The sequence below is a fragment of the Lontra canadensis genome, unplaced genomic scaffold (genome assembly GCF_010015895.1).
Source record: "Lontra canadensis isolate GAN:19392208 unplaced genomic scaffold, GSC_riverotter_1.0 scaffold3, whole genome shotgun sequence".
NCBI classification, from domain to species: domain Eukaryota; kingdom Metazoa; phylum Chordata; class Mammalia; order Carnivora; family Mustelidae; genus Lontra; species Lontra canadensis.
Window position 1 is genome coordinate 31,007,339 of NW_022630997.1, and position 17,915 is coordinate 31,025,253.

The 17,915-nt window shown below is 52.0% G+C and overlaps 1 protein-coding gene and 1 non-coding gene across 2 annotated transcripts; one reads left to right on the forward strand and one right to left on the reverse strand.

Annotated features, from left to right (window-relative positions):
- Nucleotides 1–1,302: 1,302 nt before the first annotated feature.
- On the forward strand, nt 1,303–11,970 carry RBP3 (retinol binding protein 3). Its single transcript, XM_032842973.1, has 5 exons — nt 1,303–4,350; nt 6,637–6,827; nt 8,879–9,021; nt 10,453–10,790; nt 11,881–11,970. The coding sequence occupies exons 1-5, from the start codon at nt 1,303–1,305 to the stop codon at nt 11,968–11,970; spliced, it is 3,810 nt and encodes a 1,269-aa protein (XP_032698864.1).
- A 1,073-nt stretch (nt 11,971–13,043) lies between these two features.
- LOC116858699 lies at nt 13,044–13,147 on the reverse strand. The gene has a single exon (XR_004380994.1). It is a non-coding gene; the product is annotated as a U6 spliceosomal RNA (small nuclear RNA).
- Nucleotides 13,148–17,915: the final 4,768 nt, after the last annotated feature.

A 17,915-nucleotide genomic window follows, 5' to 3' on the forward strand; every position in this document is an offset into this window, starting at 1 on the left:
GTCTGTTAAATATGGGAAGTGCCCATCCCCAGAGAGATGCGGAGACAAAGCAGGGGCTCTTGACTCTAGGCTCCTTGGCAGGTATTCTTGGAGATCTGGGGCAAGTCAGCTGCAAGCATGTCACTTCCATGTGAAGGAACAGAAGCTGGGAGGGAGGCTTAGAGTCTGGCTGGTCACCTGAGACAGGCCTGTGTCCTCTGTGTAGGTGGGGGAATGATCTGGATGCTTGGGAGGCCTGGGAGTGCCGAGACCCAAGTTCTGCCGCTGGGTTCTCCCTGCAAACACCGGGCCATGGACGGAGACCTCAACCAGCAGGGGCCTTCTTGAGCCAGGAGCATGGAACCTGTTAGGTCACAGAGACCACCTCATCAGACCTGGAATCACTGATCCCGTGGTGTCTGGAAGGCGGACACCCCACCCATACACCACATACACCAGTGAGGTCGAGACATTGTATTCTTACTGTTTGAAAGGGGTTGGGGGACCCACTCCAATTCCCTGGATGCATTAGCAAGACATAGAAATTAACTTCCACCTCTGAAGTGGATGGCAGCCTCAGACTCAGCCTCCGCACTGTCGGAGCCGACTGCAGCCCCCTCCCCAGACTTGGTCTCAGTGTCTCCTCAACCCCCACCTAAAATGATGGGCTGCATGGAGCTACAGAGCTCCATTTCTTCAGCCATGTGGTGGAGATCATTTCCACCACGGAGAAATTACCAGTAAGGGAATGCTCCCTTCTTGCCTGAAACCAAGGGATGCTTTACGCATAGTTTCTTACTTAATTTACATAATAAGTAAGCCACTTCCCTAAGGCCACAGAGTAGAGAGTCACAGAGCCCGGGCTCCAATGAGTCCTACCTAGTTACTGGCACGTGGATCACATGGTGTGGTGGGGAAATGCTGTTGAGAGCCAATTAATAGTTCTTATTTTTGCCAGGCTCTAGTAAAAAAACAGTTACCTTGCAAAGCATAGTGCAGCGCCTGACGTGTGGCAGGAACTCAGAGTAAACAGTAGTTACTCAGATTACTTTATACAGAGGTGGCACAGCAAGATGAGATCCAGCGCACCTTCTGGGTCAAACCACTTGGGCCCCTGCTCTCTAGTCCCCAGGGCTGATGCGCTGGAATTAGACAGGATTAAAGGCTTACTGGAGCTGGAAGCCGCACCCCAACTCCCGAGTTTAGCCCCAGACCTTCTGTCCGCCTGCTGAGAAGGACGAGGGAGGAAGGCAGCCACACAGCAGTGCCGTGGCCTCACGCACAGTCTAGGGGGCTTTTGTGCAGCTCTCCTGCCGGATCCACATGACGAGAGAATGGGCCCTGATCTTGTCCATGCTGCTCTGTGGTCTGGCCGGCCCCACGCACTTGTTCCAGCCAACCCTGGTGCTCGACATGGCCAAGGTCCTCCTGGATAACTACTGCTTCCCGGAGAACCTGATGGGGATGCAGGAAGCCATCGAGCAGGCCATCAAGAGCCGGGAGATCCTCGCCATTTCAGACCCGCAGACTCTTGCCCATGTGCTGACCACCGGGGTGCAGAGCTCCTTGAATGACCCTCGCCTGGTCATCTCCTATGAGCCCAGCACCCTCCAGGCTCCCCAGCAAGCTTCAGCCCTCACCAACCTCACCCAAGAGGAACTGCTTGCCCGCTTGCAGAAGGGCATCCGCCACGAGGTTCTGGAGGGCAACGTGGGCTACTTGCGTGTGGACGACATCCCAGGCCAGGAGGTGGTGAGCAAGCTGGGGGCCTTCCTGGTTGCCAGCGTCTGGAGGAAGCTCATGGGCACCTCTGCCTTGGTGCTGGACCTCCGACACTGCACTGGGGGCCACATTTCTGGTATCCCCTACTTCATCTCCTACCTGCACCCAGGGAACACAGTCCTGCACGTGGATACCATCTACGACCGCCCCTCCAATACGACCACTGAGATCTGGACCCTGCCCCACGTCCTGGGAGAAAGGTACAGTGCGGACAAGGATGTGGTGGTCCTCACCAGCAGCCACACGGGGGGTGTGGCTGAGGACATCACTTACATCCTCAAACAGATGCGCAGAGCCATTGTGGTGGGCGAGCGGACTGGAGGGGGTGCCCTGGACCTCCAGAAGCTAAGGATAGGCCAGTCCGACTTCTTCCTCACCGTGCCCGTGTCCAGGTCTCTAGGGCCCTTGGGAGGGGGCAGCCAGACCTGGGAGGGCAGCGGGGTACTGCCCTGTGTGGGGACACCAGCGGAGCAGGCCCTAGAGAAAGCCCTGGCCATCCTCACTTTGCGCCAGGCCCTGCCTGGAGTGGTGCGGCGCCTGCAGGGGGCGCTCCAGGCCTACTACACACTGGTGGACCGCGTGCCCGCCCTGCTGCACCACCTGGCCAATATGGACTTCTCTGCGGTGGTCTCTGAGGAGGACCTGGTCGCGAAGCTCAACGCAGGTCTGCAGACTGCGTCCGAGGACCCCAGGCTCCTGGTGCGGGCCGTCAGTCCTAAGGAAACCTCTTTTGGGCCCGAGGTTGGAGAGGACGACCCTCCGGAGGTGGTCCCCACGGTGCCCGACAATGAGGCTGCCCGGCGAGCCCTAGTGGGCGCTATGTTCCAGGTGTCCGTGCTGCCCGGCAACGTGGGCTACCTCCGCTTTGACAGCTTTGCCAACGCCTCGGTGCTGGAGGCGCTGAGCCCCTACATCGTACGTCAGGTGTGGGGGCCCCTGAAGGACACGGAGCACCTCATCATGGACCTGCGCCAGAACCCCGGGGGACCATCCTCCGCTGTGCCCCTGCTGCTCTCTTACTTCCAGGGTCCCGACGCCGGCTCCGTGCGCCTCTTCACCACGTACGACCGTCGCACCAACATCACGCAGGAGCACTTCAGCCCCATGGAGCGGCTAGGCCAGCGCTACCCCATCCAGCGCGGCGTGTACCTGCTCACCAGCCACCGCACAGCCACCGCCGCCGAGGAGTTGGCCTTCCTCATGCAGTCGCTGGGCTGGGCCACACTGGTGGGTGAGATCACCGCGGGCAGCCTGCTGCACACCCGCACGGTGCCCCTGCTGGAAATGCCCGAGGGGGACCTGGTGCTCACGGTGCCCGTGCTCACCTTCATTGACAACCATGGCGAATGCTGGCTGGGGGGCGGTGTGGTGCCTGATGCCATCGTGCTGGCCGAGGAGGCCCTGGACAGGGCCCAAGAGGTGCTGGAGTTCCACCGCAGCCTGGAGGCCTTGGTGGAGGGCACGGGGCACCTGGTAGAGGCGCACTATGCACGGCCAGAGGTCGTGGGGCAGACCAGCGCCCTGCTGCGGGCCAAGCTGACCCAGGGGGCCTACCGCACTGCTGTGGACCTGGAGTCGCTGGCCTCCCAGCTCACCGCTGACCTGCAGGAGATGTCTGGGGATCACCGCCTGCTGGTGTTCCACAGTCCCAGTGAGATGGTGGCTGAGGACGTGCCCCCACCACCCCCCGCCGTCCCCTCCCCAGAGGAGGTCTCCTACCTCATCGAAGCCCTGTTTAAGACAGAGGTGCTGCCTGGCCGCCTGGGTTACCTGCGCTTCGACGCCATGGCTGAGCTGGAGACAGTGAAGGCCATCGGGCCACAGCTGGTGCAGCTGGTGTGGCAAAAGCTGGTAGACACCGCAGCACTTGTCGTCGACCTGCGGTACAACCCCGGGAGCTACTCCACCGCGGTGCCGCTGCTCTGCTCTTATTTCTTCGAGGCAGAGCCCCGCCAGCACCTCTACTCTGTCTTTGACAGGGCCACCTCAAGGGTCACGGAGGTGTGGACCCTGCCACAGGTGGCCGGTCAGCGCTACGGCCCCCACAAGGACCTCTACATTCTGATGAGCCATATCAGCGGGTCAGCCGCTGAGGCCTTTGCTCACACCATGCAGGACCTGCAGCGGGCCACGGTCATTGGGGAGCCCACCGCTGGAGGAGCACTCTCCGTGGGCATCTATCAAGTGGGCAGCAGCCCTTTGTATGCCTCCATGCCCACGCAGATGGCCCTGAGTGCCAGCACAGGTGAGGCCTGGGACCTGGCTGGGGTGGAGCCAGACATCACTGTGCCCATGAGCGAGGCCCTCTCCACAGCCCGGGACATAGTGGCCCTGCGTGCCAAGGTGCCCACGGTGCTGCAGACCACCGGGAAGCTGGTGGCGGATAACTATGCCTCCCCAGAACTGGGGGCCAAGATGGCTGCCAAGCTGAGCCGTCTGCAGGGCCGCTACTCCAGGGTGACCTCAGAAGGGGCCCTGGCTGAGATGCTGGGCGCCGACCTGCAGATGCTGTCTGGAGACCCACACCTGAAGACAGCCCACATCCCCGAGGATGCCAAGGACCACATTCCTGGGATCGTGCCCATGCAGGTGAGATACAAGGGGCACTTAGCCTAGGACTCTGTGCATGGTGCAAGACAAAGGCCTCCAGACTTGTTTCTGGGTTTAAGGGCTCACCAGTCACACCTTTTCCTTCCTCTCCTCCTGTCATCCCTTCCCCTTCTCGCATCCATGAGGTCCCTGAGCAGCTCTGTAGAACACTGGAACTCACAGGAGCTCAGTGTGAAAAGCCCTCGTAGAGAAGGAGTTTCACTCTTAGCGGGGCAGAAGGCAAGTGTTTGCAGCACTTCTTATAGTCAGTGGTAAGGTAAAGGTCAGGTCACAAGAAGTCACAACGGTTTCCTCCTCTAGCAACATGGGATTTGTGTTCGTTCACACCACCTGCCCGCCTCAGGAGGCTGCAGTTTGTGGGAAGGAGTTGAGGGGTTGGAGAGAGAAGCAGGCAGAAGTCTTGGCCTCACAGTTGTCTCAGAGCTGAAGCATGGAGCTGGGACATGGGCTGGGGCATGGTCAGGGGTGCCAACGCACAGCCCCAAGAACCACAGCCATGGTGCGGCCCCGACTGTCTTCTCCTCCCCTCCCACCACGCATGTCATTGTGGTTTCCCTATATCTGGAAGGAGCTCGCTCAGTGGGTGTGCACTCTGAACCGAGGGCCAGCTGGATGGGAAATTCAGAGCAAGGCTATTGTGATCAGTTTATTTGAAGCCAGTAAGGATGTCTGGGGAAACACTGGAAAGTTGTTTCAATCAAGGTTGAGGATTTCTGCTGCTGGGTGGTTGAGGGAAAATTTCTCCAGACCCATGGCCCAGATAAGCCAAGGGTTCCCCAAACGCTCCCGTCAGCTAGGAGCCTCATCAAAAGGCAGCATTTACAACATCTCTCCACCTGGTTTATCATCCATCATTTCACTGCATTGTCTCGAGTAGGCAGGGCAGAATTTGTCTCTGGTACCCTGGAAAGCAGGTCTTAGATGCAGGCAGTTTGTGGGGGAGGCAGTCTCTGAAGCAGGAGGGAGGGAGCAGAGAGAGTGGGAAGGAGGGAAGTGGGCAGGGGGACAGGTGGGTGCATTATTGAGGCTGTTGCTTCTGAAGATTCCAGTGGGATCCTAACAAGTGTGGGGAAGGCCTCCCAGGGCTGTCCATCTGCAGATGGGACCTGCAGGTCCTGTCCTTCGTCGACTGAAGGTCCCCCTGCCAACGTGAACTCTCTCAGACTCTGAGGCAGCTTGGAGAAGGTCTTGAAGGAGAGGGTTGGAAGACGTGGAGTATGCCAGGGGCAGGCCCCTGTAGCCAAGGCCGGCGACAGCCAGAGTCAGAGGAGAGCTAAGGGCACCAGAAGCAACTACTGCAGAATCGCCATCCCTGTTTTACAAAAAAGTGAAAGGAACCCCAGAGGGGATGCACAGGAGAGGGGCCAATGGTCGAAGAGCTTGAGACCGAGGGCAGAGGAGGCCTGGGAGGCCAGGAGTCCCAGTTAATAGCAGTGTCCCTGTACACTGCTTGCTCTCATTCCAGCCCACAGAGCCCGTGCCCTTCTAGCAGTCCTGCAGAGAGAAGAGGAGGCACAAGGCAGGTTGGGGGAGCCTTGTATGTGCCAGCACTGTGCTAGGCTCACAGGCCCACCAGATTCCAAATTGAGGACTCACCCCTTTCCAATATAGCCTGGGTTCATGGTTTAGAGTCACATGTGGATTCAGCTTCTATACCAGCTTCTACACTGGCTTCTACACTGGCTGTGTGACCTTGGGCAAGTTACTTAATGACTCTGTGTTTCAGTTTCCTCATTGAAAGGATAGGGATGCTACAGGGTGCCCTGAGGGTGATGGTAAGGGCTCCAGTGTGCTCAGCAGTGGGCCAAACCCCTACTAAAGACTCAGAGGCCCAGTAGCTAGCTAATGTCTTCCTCCCTTCCCCGGGGAAGGAGAGGAAGTTGAATTCAGAGTCATCAAGGTAGTGTCTTGTGAGGTCTGGGTGGGAGGAGGAGTCAGAGTGGAGACCATGACCACACCTGGACCTTGCAGCTCTGGACAACATGGCCCCTGGAGTAGGGTTGGCACACAGAGTGTTCTCTGTAAGGAGTCTGCCAACCACATCCTACCAAACTCGGGTCCACATCCCAGGCCCACCACCCACATAATGTCCTAGATTCTCCACTGGAAAAGGTCCTGACACCTACTGCCTCTTTCAGAAGTGTTAGTCCCCTCCCACCCCTCAGTGTCATTCATGTATAAAGGAAAATTATGATGCCCACTTTCCTGAGTTGTAAAATCTGCTCGTTTGCTGACACTACCCTATCCTCCCCACTGATCTTTCAGATCCCTTCCCCTGAAGTCTTTGAGGACTTGATCAAGTTCTCCTTTCATACTAATGTGTTTGAGGACAACCTTGGCTACCTGAGGTTTGACATGTTTGGAGACTGTGAGCTGCTCACCCAGGTGTCAGAGCTGCTGGTGGAGCACATCTGGAAGAAGATTGTGCACACAGACGCTATGATTATTGACATGAGGTCAGTGGTCCAGGAAGGGGGGAGGTGCGGGCAGAGGTCTCTGGCCCTGGGGGTCCTGGCTTCATTGGCTGCAGAGAGCCCCAGCAATGGTGGTCTTTTTAAGCTCCTCAGATGATCCCAATGTTAATTCCAGGCTGAGAGTCACTGGGCTACCCCTTGACACCCAGGCTTGCCTGGTCATAGGATTCAGTGGGGAGAGAGGGGCAAAGGGAGACATTGAGAACAGATTCCCAGTCCCCAATGCCACCCTACTGAAACCAGAGCACCAGGGGTGAGGGCTCCTCATCTGTGTACTTGAAAGACATCATCCCAGGTGATTCTGATGATCAATCATGTTTGGGACAGCTAGGCCACCACCTGCAGCTGTGCCTCTCATGTCATACAAAATCAGCCTATGACCACTTCCATCATGAGAATTATAAAGCCAGAGTCCCGTATGTCAGTTGGCTAATTGAATTTAAGTAAAATTTTAAAGAAAGAAAGAAGAAAGAAAGAAAGAAAGAAAGAAAGAAAGAAAGAAAGAAAGAAAGAAAGAAAGAAAGAAAGGGAGGGAGGGAGAAAGAAAGGGAGAGAAAGAAAGAAAGAAAGAAAGAAAGAAAGGAAAACCAGAGTTCCCCTCTTTCTGCCTGCCTCTCTGCCTACTTGCGATTTCTGTCAAATAAATAAATAAAATCTTAAAAAAAAAGAAAGAAAGAAAGAAAGAAAGCCAGAGTCCCAGAGAGAATTTGCAAATTAGCCACTATTGTTGCAAAAAGAATTTTTTGCATCACAAAATGACTGTTAGAGGGATGCTCTCAGCTAGCGACCTCTCTCCTGGAAGGGGTGGAAGAACACAGTCCGGGCCTGCAGGGACCAGGCCCAGGCTTCCATGATTGCCCTGGGTACCCTCTGTGGACACAGGGCGAGGCAGACTGTTTCCCCGCTCCCCCTCCCCACCGAGCCGAAACCCCCACCCCCAGCTGCATGAGGGAAGCTGCCAGAATTGGTGGAGTCATGACCTGCAGCTCAGCCATGGTTCTTGGTCGTCAGTAGGGGGTCCGGATCTCAGAGGCTTTTTCTCCTTGGAAGAGGAAACACCTCCCGGGGCTCAGGCGTGTGTGTGTGTGTGTGTGTGTGTGTGTGTGTGTGTGTGTGTGTGTCTATGTCCAGAACTTGTGCTCGAGTGCTCCTGTCGTACTCCTGAAGATTTTATCCTTCAAACACATATTGAACATGCAGATGCTGCTCAGGCTAAGTCCCTTTATGATGAACTGTGAGACCACATTTGTAAAAGGAAGTGGCCCAGCCTACAGGTGTGCTTTGTTTAAAGACTCTTCCACCCAGAGGTTGGGGGAGGTTCAGATGCTGAGGTAACAGGCCCTAAACCCTGTCCTAAGCCCCATCGGGCCATCCTAGACCATCAACCAGAAGAGACTCCTCACATATTACCAGCCCACATTTCTTGTTCACAAATAAGAAGACAGAGGCCCAAGTAGTTCACCCTGTGCATGTCCTAGGATAGGCACAGGCTCTCCCCTCCCCCACCCCATCGCCCCGCCCAATATAGTTCCACAGTTCTGAGCACTCCGCTACACTAAGTGCCCCATGAGGACACAACAACAAAAATGTCCAGTGGGTTTTGTAGAATTATGGAGAATACAGCTGGGGAAGGCTGCATCCTCACAGGCAGCAGGGGTGCAGGAGAGCCGTCCGAAATCAGTAAGTGGGGAAAATTTATAAAAAATTTCACAACTGCATGACTTGTCAGAGCCTTTAATATAATTTCTACAGTATATACCACATAATGTATTAATATTTGATCAGAAGGGGTAGTTATGGCATTCAATATTTTCTACACAAATTTGACCACAAAGTCTCCTATTCTCAAGATTTATATGCTGGGAAATATCAACTAAGGAATTCTGCAGGAGGAAGATGGGGCACTAGGATGGGGCACTGAGGCTGCCTGGGATTAGTGTCCTCCTCAAGGCAAAGATCCCAGGCTCTTCAAAGGGGAACTGAGGACCTCCCTGTGAACTCCTCCCTAGTGGTTCCTCCTTCCCTTCCCTCAGATTCAACATTGGCGGCCCCACTTCCTCCATCTCTGCCCTGTGCTCCTACTTCTTCGATGAAGGCCCTCCAGTTCTGTTGGACAAAATCTACAGCCGGCCCAATGACTCTGTCAGTGAGCTCTGGACCCACTCCCGGCTCGCAGGTATGTGTAAAAGATTTCCTTTTCCTGTTCTCATTCCAGAAGCTTCTGGAAAGTCAGGGAAAGGAAAGATAGCTTGAGTTCGGGGAAAGTAATAGTAAATGGGAATATAAAGTCCCTGCCCTATGCTGTGCACTTTTACAATGATCCTTAATCCCTGCAAAATGCTACCATTATATTTAATTTCTAGAGGAGAAAAAAATGAGTCTTAACTGAGTTGAGTATCTCATCCAACATCACCCAGCTAGTAAGTGAAAGAGCCAGAACTTGAACAGTGGTTTGTCTAAAACCAAAATGCCCTCCATTCTCACCACTACAAGCATCAGACTACAAAACAAATCAAAAACTAGAAGGATCCCCCTGCCCATCGCAAACCCTAGATGGTGTCTAGCGCCCATCCTGCCCGAGCTCCCAGCAGAAGTTCAGAATACTTGCTTGAAGAAAGTTTGTGACTCTGGGCCCAGAGCAGTGGCCAGAGGAGCAAGTGCGGGCCCAGGGCTCTCACAGCTCCATTGTGGGTGACAGGCTCACTCTGACTCCCTTGCTCAGCATGACAAACCAAGGAACTTACACTCCCATCCAACAAGGGGCTGGGGGCTCAACGGTGGGGGGGTGCATATTACCAGAAAATCACCCCACAATTCTCACTCGTACACTTCCTTATCAAATGAGGATTTAAGGGGAGCTGCAAGACATATATTCAAAAATACTGTAAAATGTAAATAAAAATTAGAACCAGGCGAATTGTAAATTCAAATAGACATTCAAAACCAAGAGGTACAAATGACTCCAATCTGCAGATCAGGAGGTCCTAGAATTGTGGAGTCTAACCTGGGACCTGCACACCACACTGAGCATTGAAACAGGGCTCATATGAACTGAGATGTGGAAAGTGGAAAGTGCAAAACAGATTTGGAAGACTTTTTATGGAAAAATAAGGATGTAAAATATCTCAATAATTTTTGTGGATTACATTTTTAAGTTCTACTGAGTTAAATAAAACATTATTAGGATTCATTTCATCTGTTTCTTTTCACTTGTTTAAAGTGACTCCTAGAAAACTTAGAGTGACATCTGAGTCTCACATTTTGGCTCGTGTCACATTTCTATCAGACATCGCTGTCCTAGAGAGTTGTTGCCCTGAATTTGCATGTTTGGCTCTTCCTGGATTCTGGAGTAAAAAGTGAGACTGGTCAGGTTGGGCATTCTCATTATTCATGAAGAGGAAGCACCTCCTTTTCTGGGGCACACATTCTCATCTCCATTTTACAGATGCAGAGCTGGGGATCAGGAAGGAGTGATTTGCACGTGGACACGAGGCCACAAAACTAAATCCCAGGCCTTCCTCTCTGCTGGTCCAGACAGCATGGAGAAGGCAGGTGCCCCCGGGTGCTGACTGGTACTCGCCATCTTGAAGGACCTTCTATTTTCCAGGTGAACGTTACGGCTCCAAGAAGAACGTGGCCATTCTGACCAGCGCCCTGACGGCCGGCGCGGCGGAGGAATTTACCTACATCATGAAGAGGCTGGGCCGGGCACTTGTCATTGGGGAGGTGACCAGTGGTGGCTGCCAACCACCGCAAACCTACCACGTAGACGACACCCATCTCTACATCACCATCCCCACAGCCCGCTCAGTGGGGGCTGCCGATGGAAGCTCCTGGGAAGGGGTGGGCGTGGTGCCCCACGTGGCTGTTCCTGCTGAGGCAGCCCTCACCAGAGCCAAGGAGATGCTCCAGCACACTCTGCTGAGGGCTAGGCGGAGCCCCGGGGTGGGCGGGACTTCCGGGCCACAGACAAAGGGCTCTCCAGCTCGGGGTCCTGCCTGAGGCCCCGAAGGGCAGCAAAGAGGGCTACTGAACTCTGGCAAAGTTAGAGCTGGAGACACCCTTGGAGTTCATCCAGTGGTCTCTTCACCACTGCCAACATCTCTGTTTGGGCCTCTAGGGACAGGGACCTCACCCCTCAGAGGCAGCCCCCTCCATAGTAGTTATTTCGGGGAGGTGACGTCCAGGGGCACCCGCACCCCTGCTTCTTAATGGCCGACCCCTGGTCCAGAGCAGCTCCAACCAATAGAGTTACAACACGAGCCGCAGGTACCAGCACATGCGCCTCTCGTCATTTTCTAGTAGTAAAAAGAAACAGGTGATATTTATTTTCATAGTGTAATTTATTTAAGCGACTATATCCACAGTAATGTCATTTCGGCAGGATAAACATTATCATGAATGAGATGTTTTGCAGGGAGACTTTGAAAGCTGGTATGTAGTCTGCACTCACAGGATATTCCCTTCCTTACACACATACACCCAGTTCTCGGGGGCTGCCTCCAGCTGGGGGATCCCCTGTGGGACAGCGCAGGCCCACAGGCCAGGGACCCCCCCCCACTTCCCCAGCACATTGTCCCCGCTCTGCTCTCCCTGCATCTGTACCTTCCCCATGCTCTGGGATTGTTTCTGTCCCCCATCATGCTTCTCCAGGGCCACGACCAGCCTACTCACCCCTGGCTCCTACTGCCCCCTACTTAGCACAGCACCTGATGCCCAAAAAACACACATGAGTATCTGGCAGCAAATCTGTTTTCCTCCAGATGGCAGCCCTTAGACACTTGAAGACAGGTCCAGTTTCACTTAGAATCCTCCCAGCCCAATTCTATATGGCAAGTCTCTCATCCGTTCACGTGTTCCTCCCATGGCCTTGTTCTCCAGCTTCTGCCAGGGACCAAAAAGTGAGCTCTAGTGCCATGCATAGTTGCAACTTGAGGGGAGAGTGGCCCTGGGTGGGAGTCTGGGTGCCTGCCCTTCTTGGCCTCGTGCAACCTATCACTGTGCTGACTCCAGCGACCAAACGCACTCCTAACAGGAAGAGAAGCTGGCAGACCTCAAGACCTCTTCCAAGGCCAAGCAAGCTCCAGAAGGAGATGGGGAGCTTGGGGGTAACCTGGAGGAATAAGGCCCCTGGCAGGCCCTGGGATCCAAGCAATCTTACTCTGCTGGGAATCACCAGGGACCCTAAAGTAAGACACTTCTACTACCTGCCCAAAGTCATGGTAGAGATGAAGCTGGAATAGTGGGGACATCCATAGCCCCATTAGTCCTCTCAGAGCCTGGGCTCCAAGATGTCTAATGAGGATAAAGTCCTCGTGTCATCTGGGCTTGCTATCTGGTGAGTCCAGCCTGGAGCTGCCATGGGTGACATCCCCCAGGGCACTGAGCTGACTTCACTACACAACCCTGAATTCATAGCCCCCTCCCCAGGTCCCAGAGAGCTGTGGAGTCTGAGCACACCCGTGGGTCACCACCAATATCTAGGGACATGGCCACCTGGAAAACCTTGAACCAACCCTGTCTAAATAGGAAAGCTCTGATGGAAGGCACTCCAGTTCCTCTTCCTTCTGCTAAATTCAAATAAGGTTAAGTGCATGACTGAACATTAGCAGGAGCATGGATACGGGGATCTCACCTTTTTCTTCATTAGACCTATTAATATCAGGGCAGATGTGTGACGCCCCTACATGCTTTTATTCTAGGGGTTCTCTCTCCTCCCTCCTCCTTCTCACCTCTCCCCACACACGCTATCTGAGGACCACCTAAATCAAACAATGGTTCCTCTAGGTGGTAGAATCAGGGGTAATATTTTAATGTGTATGTCTTTATACTTTTCTTTTTTTCTTAAATCCTTATAATTAAGCATAGATCATAATTTTCAAACGTAGCAGTCATTATTCCAAAAATGAAATAAATAAAACAGATTACATCTTGAGTCACTAACCACGCCTTAGTGATCACTAGTAATTGCTTATTTTTTTCCATGGGTTTTCCTATGACATCATTTGGATTTCCTTGATTTACACAACTGACATTTATTGACAGTTGATTTTGTTTAAGGTGTCAGGCTAGGTGCTGGGGGTCTGCCAATGGCTCACATCTCCATGGGTCTTAAATAGGGGAAGGGATGGGGTAGCTCTTAGGGTAGATGACATAAATAGTTCTCTTCCAAGCTTCACAGTGCATGGAAAACCATTTCTTTTAATGGAACACATCACGAATTTGCATGTCATCCTTGCACAGGGGCCATGCTAATCTCTGTATCATTGTGATTTGTGTGTATGTGCTGTCGAAGCGAGCACTGGACAACCATTCTTACCATTTCCGCAGGAGTCAGGTGACACTCAGTTAAGCTCAATAATTCACAGGAGGTCACACGGGTAGCACAATGGACACGTGTCCTCCTTTAGGCCACCCAACATATGCACCCCCTTTGAATGTTCAGAGAATCGCTCCCCATATGAACCTGTGGGAAACAGACTCACTAATAGCAGTGAGGTGTTTGGGAGCCCAGGTTCCCAGGTTCAAGACAGGTTCCATCTTGAACCTGTCCTGGGGGAAAGGCCAGGCCAGCCACTTCCTAGCTGTGTAACCCTGGCCAACTTGCTTCATTTCTCTGGGCCTCAGTTTTCTCATCTGTACAATGAGAGGCATAATAGCACCTTCGGGGCTATGAAGATGAAATGAACCAATCCAGGGTCCAGCCAATGCCATCTAACACCACTTCCCCACCATTAAGCTGGACACAGCAGAAGTTCACTTTCCCGGCTCCCTGGCCAGCAGGGTATAGATACAAGGTCTTTCCTGGGCCAATCAGAGAGGTTCCTATGCAGAATATTCCATCAGTCTAAGCAAGTTGAATGTTTAAGCAAGGGAGAGCTGGGCAGCAGCTGTGGCCAGATGCCCAGTGTGCAGGGCAGCGGAGATATATCCCCACTCAACAGGAATGAGAGAAACGTTTTCCAGAGGCGGTCCCCTGCCTGACCATGGCTGAGGTCCTGCTGAGTAGTTCATTTTTCCTGCCCATTGTCCTCCCCGAGCCCTCAGCATGGCTCTCCAAAACTGGGTGCAGGCCAGGCTCCTCTCAAGACCTCTTTTTCTGCTTCCATCAACCACAGACTTTTTTTTTTTTTTTTTTTTTTTTTTTTTAACAACGAACTGCTCTGTCTGGTGAAGCTAGGCTAGGGGATAGGTGAGCTTTGAACCCACACCTGCCTGGCTCCAAAAACCCTGCTGTTTCTACCATATCATGAAGAGGCCCTGGGCCTGGTCTGGAAAGAGGGACTAAAGTGGGAGAAGTGGACCAAAAGGGTCCTGTTCAGACCAAAGAGAAAGCGTCAGTGTTCCTGAGCCGGTTTTCTTGCATTGTTACCCACTTGGAGACAGAAGACTCAAGAAATAGGAAAAGGAAAACAAAATCCCACTAGGCCTCTCTTCCAGTGGGAGAGCCATGTGACCCCCAGCTGCCTAGGAGCCTCTGCTCCAAAAGACTACGGGCCTCTTGAGCTCTTGATGTCCCAGTATGAGCTCATCACCTCTACCTTCTCTCACCTTGCTTGGCTAAGGCCTGCTCCTGTCCCCAAGACCCTGTCTTGTGCACAGCCACACCTCCCTCCTGAGATTAGGGCAGAGATCTGAGAACTAACCCAAACTGCCTGCTCTCTACCCCAACCCCACTGTGTCCACACAGTCACCAGGATGATGAGTTGTCTTAGTTAATAGCACTCTGCCCTGGGCCCACCTGCCATTCCCTCTCCCTTGTTTTGGGGTCCTGGCTTGGTTCTTAAATCCCCACCACAGACTCCTACCCACATTTCTGTGGCTCAGCCTGCAGTCAGGGCTATAGCTCTGACATGAAACCTTCTCAGGTCTCCCCCTGCTTAAGAACTAACCCCCACCAAGGCACCCACTGACCTGCAGTGGCTGGGCCAACCCGTCCTCCCCATTTCCCAAGGTAACCCCAGCCCACAGACAGGCTGGACCTTCACCGTCCAGATCCTTGCTGGAGACTTGTCTGAAGCCTCCAGTCCAGCAGGAGCCAGGGACCACATTGGAGCATCAGAGCGAAGGACCCCAGACCTTTTTCCATCTTGCCGTCCTTCTTGCTATGTCTCTGCGTCTCCCCACACAGCCCAACACAGCCAATGGCCATGTTTGCATGTCAGTGAGGGCCTTGGTTATCCACACACTTTTATTTATCTTTTTATTGTGTCACATTCATCATCATACAGCACATCATTAGTTTTTGATGTAATTAGTGTTCCATGATTCGTTGTTTGCATATAACACCTTTAATGCAATGAGAGGACATGGCTCAGAAAAAAACACTTGTGGGCCAAGAAACCTGCCTAGGAGACCCCCACTGGAGGGCGCCCATCTCTTGCCTCCTCGGTCCTATAGGATTAGCCGCCACCTGGCCTGAGGACCTCCTTTGCTGATGAGGACAGCTGGCAGTGAAAATAGCTTGCTAATCCAAGCAGCTTAGAATCGCAAGGGTATCAGAGGCCCCTGGCTTCCTGTCTCCCTCCCCCAGGAAAATACAAGACAGCCAGGGAAGAAAATGTTAAATTTAAGGAACCCCAACCCTCCTCCCAGAATGTACTGCCTCCCAACCTCCATTCAAAATTGGTTTCTGGAAATTCTCTCCTGGGAAGTGGCACAAATCAAAACACTGTGAAGAATAATTTATTTTGAAAAACCAAACATTTTTCTATGGGATTTATCTCTTACAATATGATATTTAGTCCTTTCTCATGACTTCTACTACAAAAAACAAAAACAAAGCTATGCAATTAACCAGGATATATAAAACCCTCTCCGAAGATAAGTGGACTGCTGGGGAGGCACGCTGCCTCCAGGGGGCGCCAGCACCTTTCAAGAAAAGGGAGGATGTCTGGTTCACCTTAGAACAACTAGTGAGTGTCAGCCGGAGGTTCTTTTCTTCTGCTCAGAAGAATAGGGTGGTTTGTGTGAGGTTAGCAGGACTGGGCCCAGCACCCAGCTTCTTCCAAGTCTGGATACATAATAGTCAGGGGTCTCCAGACGGCCATTCCTCTCCCTCCCCATCACCACCACCACGAATGTGCTTCCTTAAGTCCATGTTATTCTGGCCATCAGCTTTCAAAAACCAACTGAATCACTAATTTCACATATAGTACTTATTTCTAGCCTTTCTTGAGGCCTGCATTCATCCTGGCACCAAAGAGCTTTCCTTCACCCAGGACACAGGAATTCTAGGTGTCAGACCCACCCTCCCTCTTCTTCCCTCCCCTTCCCTAATCCCAGGGGACTTCACTCATGTTCATTAATCTAATTATAGAGTCATTTGAGTAGGATACCCTGTCTTTACAATCTAAGATTCAGGAACTGGCCAGAGGTTGAAATCTAGGATCCCAGCCTTGTTAAGGTTTTACTTCTCCAGATAAAAGCAGGGAGGTATAAAGCAGATTTTGGTTACAACTGAGAACTAAAATCGACCTGAATTCAGAATTCCTCATTAGCACATTTTGTGTTGCTTCTTAACTGAATGGCTGCTTCTTGGGAGATTAAGATACACATTGCCACTGTCCCAACCACCAGAAGGTATTTTCCCTCGCCTCTTCCAAGAAATTAGCCAAGCCTTTCTGTTCATTGACTCGGTGGTTTCTGTGTGACATCACGAATGACAACATGGCCAGAAAAGAGCCAAGACCCAAGATCCTGGAAGAGGGGAGGAGTCTGAACACATTGGAAGACAGGGACAAAGATACCAGTGCCCCATGGGGAGACCATGTGACACTCAGGGAGGCCGCCATCCTAGGTGGGGCACATTGGGGGAACTTTCTGTGAACTTGAAAGACAGGGGAGGAATTTGAAAATGACGAACTGTATATCTTAACAGAACCACAGGATTGGGATGCAAAGCAGTTTAAATTAGACATAGAGAATTTAAGGAATGTTGTCATTCTTACCCCAGACTTAAAGAAGAAAGTTCTCATCTGCTGATGTGATGTTTTGTGGCAACATCACCAGCCAACTCTTAACTAGTATGGAAGGTGGCAGAGGGAGCTTAAACAAAGTCATGATTCAGAGTGACTACTCTGGAAGGGCAGGAGAGAAGAAGGGATGAGACAGGATTTGACTGCTAAAGGGACTTTGGGCCCAGCCTGGTGACAAGTAGGAGCTGCCACATTCATAAACTGTAAGTCATCATCTCCACAAGTCATTTTGGAGTTTGTCAATTTCAATGGCTGCAAAGCAACTTGCGTGTCCATTACTTTTTATTAAAACAGACTGCATCTTATAAAGTTGGGGGAAGATGTTCCGTTATGTTTCTTCATAACTTTTATTTGGTTAGCTTTAATATTTTTCAAAATGCCTCCCTTGCTTTAAAATGACAGGGTCACTGTTAGTAGTAATTCTGCGTGTGGCTATAACCAATGTGCTTAGAGGCATGCGGGCAGGTCACAGAAGATGCCCAGGCTGACATTTCAGGGGTACCAGCCTTGACCTCCCCACTGCTTACCCTGCCTCACTTTGCAGGTCTGCTCATCAGTGGACCTCAGTGCTCACTGCTATAAAGTGAGAGGATGCAGGAGAGCTCTAGAGTCCCTTTCCATTCCAAATTTTGATTCTGCTTTAGTGTAGTGCACTTGTGCCTTTCAACGTGATTTCACAGAAATATGGACCAATCCAATAAGCCAGAAGGGGACAACAGTGCCCATAATCTGACAGTTGTCAAAACATTTATGAGCAGCTGACTCCAGGTTTGTCAAGGGTGAGACTGGAATCAGGCATCTCATTCATTAATCCATTCATTCATTCATTCAACAAATGTCTGTTGAACATCTACTATGTTCCTACATTGTTCTTCCTGCTGCAGATACAAAAGTGAACAAAGCCAAAAATCCCTCATAGAGCTTATGATCCAGTAATGGGAGAGACACTGTAAATAAGACAAATTGGTAAACTCATGTAGCGTACAAGATAATAGAAAAGTGTTCAAGGAAAGGGTGATAGGAAATGTGGGCGTGTATGCAGGGTGCAAGGTGAAATTTTAGAAGGGGCTAGTATCTGACCTTTAATCCTATT